This window comes from Pinus tabuliformis, chromosome 6 (genome assembly GCF_031772625.1).
Source record: "Pinus tabuliformis cultivar Carrire ecotype Pingquan chromosome 6, CPIR1, whole genome shotgun sequence".
Classification (NCBI taxonomy): domain Eukaryota; kingdom Viridiplantae; phylum Streptophyta; class Pinopsida; order Pinales; family Pinaceae; genus Pinus; species Pinus tabuliformis.
Window position 1 is genome coordinate 1,550,353,611 of NC_142292.1, and position 10,190 is coordinate 1,550,363,800.

At 36.1% G+C, this 10,190-nt stretch overlaps 1 protein-coding gene across 1 annotated transcript; it reads right to left on the reverse strand.

Annotated features, from left to right (window-relative positions):
- Positions 1–559: 559 nt before the first annotated feature.
- On the reverse strand, positions 560–2,105 carry LOC149264643 (transcription factor MYB1-like). The gene is made up of 3 exons (XM_089390170.1): positions 1,689–2,105; positions 1,465–1,594; positions 560–1,239 (listed from the first exon to the last, which is right to left on the reverse strand). The coding sequence occupies exons 1-3, from the start codon at positions 1,819–1,821 to the stop codon at positions 615–617; spliced, it is 888 nt and encodes a 295-aa protein (XP_089246296.1). The 5' UTR covers positions 1,822–2,105; the 3' UTR covers positions 560–614.
- Positions 2,106–10,190: the final 8,085 nt, after the last annotated feature.

Below are 10,190 nucleotides of genomic sequence, written 5' to 3' on the forward strand. Positions count from 1 at the left end.
GTGCTTTCATAATTAATTGTAAAATATATTATAATTTAATTTCTCTTTTATAACGTATTATAATATATTTTATATCAAAAATATAATTTTTTTGGTTTTATTAAAAAAACTAAAACTTAATAAATTATTAAAGGAAAAACAATTATCATGTTACATAAAATTTAATTTAGGTAAAAAAAATAACAATTATTTCTCATAACCAGCCTACATAAAACCAAGTGAACATAAATCAATAAATATAATAGACTAAAAATTTATCCACCAAATCATAAATAAAATTTTGGTTATCGCATGAGCATACGACCTTTCCTTTACAATGTAGTGGTGGACATGCAACGTTACCTTTACTTCACAATTTAGCGGCGGACATGCAACGTTAAATGGTACGCGATAACTTCCTTGTTTTCAGTGGTTTGATTTTCAGTCACACATCATGTGACCTCAATTTGAAACATCATTATATGTCCTCTTGGGTATTTAAGATTCCTTGAAAAGATTGACAAAAACGGAAATTAATTTCTCTGAAATGCTAATTCATAACATAATGATACCGCGTAAATGACTAAAATCTCTAGAATCTTTCCATTCCCTGCTCACCGGCGAACGTAAGACTGTTAATTTGTTTGTTCAAAACACACATATTCAATCTCATTCGTCTCTGTGCCACAAAATGTAGCAGGTCCACTGTAGAAGTCGTCTACTCCCAAATCGGCCAAAAAGTTGGATTGAGAAGAACATATTTCTGGCAAATCAAATACACTCCCATCTAATGTAGATGCACGTCGTTCAAAATGATGGGAATGGGGTAATTTCAGGTCCGGTAAATCTGTACCTTCTATTTCGACCAGATTAACATCTGCCACATCGAAGCTCATGCGCTTCGAGTCATTGTTCACAAGTAGGTCGTAAGATGACAGGGAGGAATTCTTTGTTTCTTTAACATTAAACAATTTGAGGGCAGAATCTGTACTATGAATTTCACTGCAGCTAGAACCCTTGCTGCTGTACGGGTTTTCAAATTCACACTGTCTCACCGCCGTTGTTGCTTTTACGGGGATGGTTCTGCACACATAATTTTGTGGCGAAGCAGGATTATCTGACGTTCTGTTGAGATTATGTTTACTCGATTTCGGTTGGGTTGCGTTGATGGACAGCAGCTTCTTGGAAAGGTGACAGTTCCAGTAGTTCTTGATTTCGTTGTCGGTTCGCCCAGGCAGTCGTCCTGCAATTAGTGACCATCTGCACGCATACATATAGAATTTAATTCCCGCCTAATGTAACAATAATTCTAAAGTTGGAGTGCCTGACATGCGGAATCAATGAATATATATATATATATATATATATATATATATATATATATATATATAACCATGTCAATAATTCTAAATATCGACACCCCTACGAGAGCAATCAATGAATTGCAACACATGAATCAATTGAGTTCAGTAATTCTCTACATACCGATTGCCAAGAAGGCGATGCAGCCGAACAATGAGATCCTCCTCATCGGGAGAAACGTTTCCTCGTTTAATATCGGGACAAAGATAGTTTATCCAACGTAATCTGCAGCTCTTTCCACACCGCTTAAGACCTGCAAAACAAAATTCTGTAAGCTTAATTCCACTTACCAATACATATTTAAATCTGCATTGAGATACCAGTATGAAAGGTTTATTGAGATTTACCCGCTTTTTCAGGGAGGTATCTCCATTTGCCATCACCATGAATTCGAATGTATTCGGAGAGAATCGTATCCTCCTTTTGGGTCCAGGCGCCCCGGTTGAGCCCTTGTTTTGAGCAACAAGGAGATCTACCCATCTCAGATTTTCCTGTGTAATCTGCAATGACTAAGTCGAAACTTTGATGATCTACTTTGTCAGGAACAAACAGACACAGCGCTGATCTCCTCGGAGGGCCGACGGTTATATATAGCAACAGCAATTAGATTCCTCCTGCTCAAAAGATTACTGCAGTAATTCTTTACCGACCGAAAATGACCACGGGACAATCTTATGCCTTTGACTTTTCTGTCATATGCCCAGTAACAAAATTGTTTGTATGCCATCCGAAAAGAGCAGATTTTTCTGTAATCGTCTAGATCGGGTGTTACAAAATGTACTGCTTTGTACCCTGTAGGTATGAAAAACTTCTGTGCCGTTTCTGTTTATGCAGATATTCGTGAAAAACAGCAGTTCAATTCGAAGCATACAGTTCTACTATGTGGGTAGTCTTTTAGTTCGAATATAACATTGCGAATATCATTGACTCGCGTGTCACCGTTGATAGGGATCAGACGACACCTCTGGTCCTCGCAATGCTGAGCTGCCATTGGCGTTGGGATGAAGTTGTGTAAGCACAGCTAACGTTCTGTGCGGTGGAACATTTAGATTGGTTAAACAAATAAATTGCTCACCGTTGGGGGACGTTTCATTGCAGCGGCCGACTGTAAGACGACTTCCCACAAACGATACTGCATGTCTTTCAAGTTTAATCTGCCACGGCACGTCTATTTGTTCCGAAAGACACGTGGATTTTGATTTGTGGAGCGATTCTAATTTTTGTCGTCGACCCCCGCCACATGGATAGTGATGGATTTGCGCGTTAAGACAGAGTTCAGTTAATTTTAAATTTGGAATTTTCTTTGTTGTTTTGAAAGTTTTTCTCGGCGATTTGTTGGAATTTTTGTTGTTGTTGTTTGGTAGGTTTCTTCAAAATTCGAGAGTTCCGACCAACAAAGTTGAGTTAATTTGAAATTCCAGTTGGTTTTAGTGAGGTTTTTTTTGGATGTTTTTTGTGTGGGTTTTCTCTTATAATTTTTCTAAAATTTGGTAGGAATTTATTGAAATCACTAGTTTCATTGTCTACATAATAGAAATATACTAAAAGTTTTTCAGCTTGTTGAATCCATATATAGTCCATAAACCAATTTAAATAACACAAATCAAGATTTCAACATAGATTTTTCAACAAAATTTATGCACAAGAAAATTCAAAAAATCTCACTAAAGACAATTCCTTTTAAATTTAAATATTTTTTTCTTACTCTCTTCTTTTTTGTCATGGTAAATTTTGTGTTTTTAAAAAAAAAATTAAAATTATATATATATATATATATATATAGATATATCCTTTCTAATATTGATATTATATTGATGGTATAATTCAAAATTAATATTTTAATACATTTCAATTGTAATTAATAAAAATATATATTTAATACATAAACATCTAATATTTTATAAAAAAATGTTCTTAATTTTAATAAAAGCGGATGGTTATTTTATTAAGATATTTTTCATATAAAATCATTGATTTAGTCCTCCCATAAAAATGATATATTAAACATGATGAAAATATAATCTTTTCAAAATTACATTTTTTTTTATAAAATTAAAAAATACCATTTTAATTTTTTATATTATATAATTTAATTTTTTTATTTATTATAAAGTAAATTTTCAATAAGTAACTTTAATTAGAAGGGACAGTGAGTTAAAAAAGGATGAAATGCTTACAACCTACTGTCGTTCTAGTAACGGATGGATGGCCGGCCTTTCACTCGAGGCTGGACTCTTTTTCGCCTCTCGGAATTAAATTGGAAATAGGAATATAAAAGTGTTTCTGCTAGCTCGAAAGTTGGGTTTTCCATTCCAGCAACTACAACACTATCATCATCAACTAAAATGCGCAATGACCCAGAGCAGCCAATATTTTCAGGAAACCATGTTGGAATTTATGAAAAATTCCATAACAGACAGACAAAAAAAATGCTCTGTTTTCTTTCACTCTGTTTTTGCACAGAAAAACAGAAAATCCCTTGCTGGAAACTGGTGTTGCAGCAACGCAGTTTTTTTTCAGTTGTTGTAACTTATGTTGCAGCAACGCTGTTCGTGGTGTTGCAGCAACGTAAATTTTTGACGTCAAGTACTTTTGAGTTACGGTGTAACAGCAACAGGAAAAAATTAACTTGTATTCATAAACAGTAAACCAACTGATACAAATTCACCTTCCTCACATAGAGGGATTTCCACAACTTCTATTACAAAACATTTTCCTCTTAACAGAGGGATTCACCAATCTATGCTAAAGAGCATCTTCCTCTTGACAGAGGGATTCACCAAACTATGCTAAAAGCATCTTCCTCTCAACAGAGGGATTCACCAATGACTATGCTGAAAAACATCTTCCTCTTAACAGAGGGATTCACCAAGGAACGCTTCTGTTCCACACAAATAACATCTACCTCTTAACAGAGGGATTCCAACATGCCTGCTTCAGAGGCACTTCAATCTGCCCAAATTGACACTACTGTGTCTGCCTGATATTTTACACTGCTGTGTGTGAAAATATCTTCATTCGCATTGCTCTTCACGATGGCACTCAGGGTGCAATATGCACTACACTGCTGTACATTACAGACTTCGTCTTCTCCTGAAAAACATTACACTGCTGTGTGAAAAACTTTCAATACATTTATGCTGCTGCATATTCCATTACAAAAACTTTGTCTCAGCACTGCTGTCTCAACAACTCTGTCTCAGCACTGCTGTTTCAGCACTGTGTTTCAGCACTCTCTCTATCAGTGCACTGCTGTGCATAAAATAACTTCTTAAATTGCTCTTGCGCTGTTGCGCATTCTTTTCATATTTAACAACAAAAATACACACTGCGTGCTCCCCTTCATTGATTACAATCGCACTGCTGCTGTGCCTCACTTGCATTTCAGATGCAAACAACAAAAACTGTATTGCTGCGTTTCTACCCTTTCTCACAGCAAACAATCACAAAACAAATTACTTTCAATTTCTGCACTGCTGTGCATTTTTTCCCTTTCTGCTCTCTGCTATGCTGTTGCGTCTTCTCCTTAATCTCTTCTACACTGCTGTGTCTTCTCCTCTGCACTGCTGTGCCATCTCTTTACATTGTTCTTCATGCTGCTGCGTCTACTCTGCTGTGTCTACTCTTCTGCATTGATGTGCCTTCGTTGTTGTTTCTGCTCTGCAGCGTCTTCTGTTCTTCTCTGCAGCACACAATCACATTCAAGCGTTGCTGCTCTACATTGCAGAGAGATTAACACTACTCCCACACTGTTTCTATGCTGCTGCATTTTTACATTAAAAACAACACACCAGAAAAACTGCTTAAAATTATTATGACAAGACTGGAAATTAAGACAAGGTATGGAGCAGCAGAAAAATAAATCTGATTCCTGAGATTTCTGGATGTTGCGGTACATTCCCCATGTCCGCAATAAAACCTGGTATTTACTATTTTTACCAATTCTGCCAACCAGAATAAATACATCAAATACTTCACTGAAACTGGTGGTCAAACAAAAAGCTTTTACTTCACGGAAAATTAATTTGCTGCAGGCCTATACATTCAATCAAACAGCTGCCCATCCATATCGCACGGCTCTATCTGCTCCAGGGAAAACTGCTTTGGCAAAACTACTGTCCATGTGTCTGCTGTTTTAATTGGTGCTGGGAAGCATACTGGTTTTATGGAAACAGTACGCAGCATGGGAAATTAATATTTCAACACTCCCCTTTAATTTCGACTGCTGTGTTAAAATTACAGTTCCTTTTGCTTGTTCTTCGCATAAGCTCCTTAACATCTTTCTCATTCAAACTGCTTGACATTGCTACTGCTGTAGCTGCCACATATTCTGCCTCCACTATAATGATGAAGAATTACAGTCTCCCCCTAACTGTATGCATCGTCTCCTTTTGGCAGAGCTCAAAGGACTTTCGGACTGTATTTCCTTCCTTCTCCATACTTGTGTAACTTTCTTCTTTTGCATGGGTCTATCTTGTGTAGGAGCCCATGTTAAGTTACAATCACGTGCCATATGCCCAATGTTATGACACTTGAAGCATTCAACATTGTTCATGAATAAAAATTCATGATTTCTTCTTGCAAAATTGTTTCTTGGAGATTGTCGGAGACTACAACATCTATCTCTATGAAATGCTCTGCAGTCTTTTGCCATATGACCAAAGTTTGAACAAGAATAACAATAACCAAAAAATGAACTTTGATACCTGGTATATGGAGGTTTCCTTGATGTACTTCTGAAACCTTGCTGCCTTGAGATCCTTTGATGATAACCATTGCCTCTTACCTCTTTGACATCAGCTACATTTCTTCTTGGAGCTGGTTTTCTGCTTGGAATAGGATTTCTTCTATTGTACCCATAATCTTTCTCCTTGCCTTTGCTGGAACTAGGAGCATCACCATTTCTTTCTGCCTTCTTCACATCTCCTTTACTTAAAACATTTTCATTCTTGTTTGAGGGTTCACCTACATACCCGAGTCCTGATTTATCATATGGAGATCTATGATAGCTGAGCATATCATCCAAGGCTTGAGAGCTCTTCATGATTTTGTTCATCCCTTCAACCTTTTTCTTGAGGAAAACAATCTCTTCTTCCAATCTTTCACACTCATTATTTTTCTTTGCAAGTTGTTCCTCAGTTTCTTCTTTGCTACGAGTAGCTTCAGCTGCTACTATTTTAAGGGAGATAATATCTGACTTCATTTTGGAGATTTCTGCTTGACTGCTCTCCATTCTCTTTTCAGTTCCTTGTGCCTGCTTCCTGGCTTCTTGTATTTCAGACCTAAGAGAGGAGACCTCTACCTTGTACTGTCCAATCTCTTCTACAAGCTTGTTCACTCTCTTGTGCCTTTGTTCAAGTTGACTTGTCAAGACATCTTCCTGCTTCTTTGCTTTATTCAGCTGATTTGTCATGAATATGACTTCTTCATGATGTTTCCTTTTGCTTTCATCAAGTTCCTTCTTAAGCTTGGTGAGCTCTTCATCCTTTTCTTTTACTTGAAGCTTGATGAGGTCAACCTTCTCATTTTCAGCTTCTATGATGGGTTCAAAATTTTTTTCTTGACTGATTGTCATGGTTAGTGCTCCCTTTGCATGAAGATCATGAAGTCTGTCCCATATCTCCTTTGCTGATGAATATTTTCCTAGATTCTTCTTCACAGAATCAGGCAGTCCATCCAAGATAGTCTTTGTTGCCTTTGCATTGTGCTCCTTGGATTCTTTATCCTTCTTGCTATCATCAGTCACTGATTCCCAGATTTCAATCCCTTCAGACTTTAAGAAAGCCGTCATTTTTATTTCCCACATATCAAAGTTCCCATCGAACCTTGGAGCCTCAAATAGAATGCTTTCAAATAGATTGTTTTCTATTTTAGTAGAAGAGGGAGACACAACCTTAGGGGATTTGGACACTTTCTTCCTTGACCTTGCCATTCTTAACTATGTTTAAAATACTTGACTGTGTTTTTAAAATCACTGACTGTTTCTTCAACAGCAACACAGAAAATTAATCTGAGAAATACCTGGATCCTTTCTTGGCTAAGTCTTCACTCTGCTGGTGAAGCTGCTACCGCAATAAACACTTCCTTCATCTTCTTTGACACTTCAAAGAGCCTGGACTAGCTCTGATACCACTGTTGGAATTTATGAAAAATTCCATAACAGACAGACAAAAAAGATGCTCTGTTTTTTTTCACTCTGTTTTTGCACAGAGAAACAGAAAATCGCTTGCTGGAAACTGGTGTTGCAGCAACGCAGTTTTTTTTCAGTTGCTGTAACTTGTGTTGCAGCAACGCTGTTCGTGGTGTTGCAACAACATAAATTTTTGACGTCAAGTATTTTTGAGTTACGGTGTAACAGCAACAGGAAAAAATTAACTTGTATTCATAAACAGTAAATCAACTGATACAAATTCGCCTTCCTCACATAGAGGGATTTCCACAACTTCTATTACAAAACATTTTCCTCTTAACAGAGGGATTCACCAATCTATGCTAAAGAGCATCTTCCTCTTGACAGAGGGATTCACCAAACTATGCTAAAAGCATCTTCCTCTCAACAGAGGGATTCACCAATGACTATGCTGAAAAACATCTTCCTCTTAACAGAGGGATTCACCAAGGAATGCTTTTGTTCCACACAAATAACATCTACCTCTTAACAGAGGGATTCCAACATGCCTGCTTCAGAGGCACTTCAATCTGCCCAAATTGACACTACTGTGTCTGCCTGATATTTTACACTGCTGTGTGTGAAAATATCTTCATTCGCATTGCTCTTCACAATGGCGCTCAGGGTGCAATATGCACTACACTGCTGTACATTACAGACTTTGTCTTCTCCTGAAAAACATTACATTGCTGTGTGAAGAACTTTCAATACATTTATGCTGCTGCATATTCCATTACAAAAACTTTGTCTCAGCACTGCTATCTCAACAACTCTGTCTCAGCACTGTTGTTTCAGCACTGTGTTTCAGCACTGCTGTTTCAGCACTCTCTCTATCAGTGCACTGCTGTGCATAAAATAACTTCTTAAATTGCTCTTGCGCTGTTGCGCATTCTTTTCACATTTAACAACAAAAATACGCACTGTGTGCTCCCCTTCATTGATTACAATTGCACTGCTGCTGTGCCTCACTTGCATTTCAGATGCAAACAACAAAAACTGTATTGCTGCGTTTCTACCCTTTCTCACAGCAAACAATCACAAAACAAATTACTTTCAATTTCTGCACTGCTGTGCATTTTTTCCCTTTCTGCTCTCTGCTACACTGTTGCGTCTTCTCCTCAATCTCTTCTACACTGCTGTGTCTTCTCCTCTGCACTGCTGTGTCTTCTCCTCTGCACTGCTGTTCCATTTCTTTACATTGTTCTTCACGCTGCTGCGTCTACTCTGTTGTGTCTACTCTTCTGCACTGATGTGCCTTCGTTGCTGTTTCTGCTCTGCAGCGTCTTCTGCTCTTCTCTGCAGCACACAATCACATTCAAGCGTTGCTGCTCTACATTGCAGAGAGATTAACACTACTCCCACACTGTTTCTATGCTGCTGCATTTTTACATTAAAAACAACACACCAGAAAAACTGCTTAAAATTATTATGACAAGACTGGAAATTAAGACAAGGTATGGAGCAACAGAAAAATAAATCTAATTCCTTAGATTTCTGGATGTTGCGGTACATTCCCCATGTCCGCAATAAAACCTGGTATTTACTATTTTTACCAATTCTGCCAACCAGAATAAATACATCAAATACTTCACTGAAACTGGTGGTCAAACAAAAAGCTTTTACTTCACGTAAAATTAATTTGCTGCAGGCCTGTACATTCAATCAAACAGCTGCCCATCCATATCGCACGGCTCTATCTGCTCCAGGGAAAACTGCTTTGGCAAAACTGCTGTCCATGTGTCTGCTGTTTTAATTGGTGCTGGGAAGCATACTGGTTTTATGGAAACAGTACTTAGCAGGGGAAATTAATATTTCAACAACCATCGCACTTCAAAAATAGAAGAACTTTTGTGGATATTCAATGAGGTCAGTTTCAACATTTTCTATGTTTTTAATAAAATTTTCTCGTTATCATTAAAACTCCTGTAGTACCAATAAAGGTCATAAAGAAAAGTGAATGCACCAATAAAGATATTAGAGCAAAGTGAAAGTGTTGTTGAATTGAGAGCATACTGCCAAATAGTAAGAATAAAATTGCCTCAAGATTGTAGTAACAAATTTCCACCAAATGAGCTACACTGAGACTATGCAGTTAACTTGAGATAAAATGTAATCTTACCCTCAATGATATTTCTTTTTGGAAAGAAATGGCACAACGTTGCTGGAAAATTAAAATGAGCTTTGAATCCATTTTATTATAGTTTAATTGTAAACCCTAGTTTTTTTAGTTTTAATTTCTAATTTCAAACTAATTTAGTTTAATTCTATATTATGCATTTTAGATTTAAATTGTTTTGATTTTTAGTATTATTTAAATTTAGTTATGTTATATTTTAGTTTTTTGTTAGATTTTAGTTTATATAATTTTAATTTAGACTAGTATTATATTTTTCAATAATTTTTTTTTGTAATATTGATTTTATTATTATTTTTCAACATTATATATAAATAATACCTTCAATGTACAATAACTACATTAATACTTTTAATGTGATTATACTAATAATATTTTTATTTATATTATATATATATTTTTTAATTTTTAATTATATAATAAAAAATTAATTACATATTTATAAAAAAATTAATAATAGAAAATTAATTATATAATTTAGTTTTCAAATAAGTATTATATTAGAATTTCAAAGTTCTCCCATAGTATTTAGATGACAACTCTACA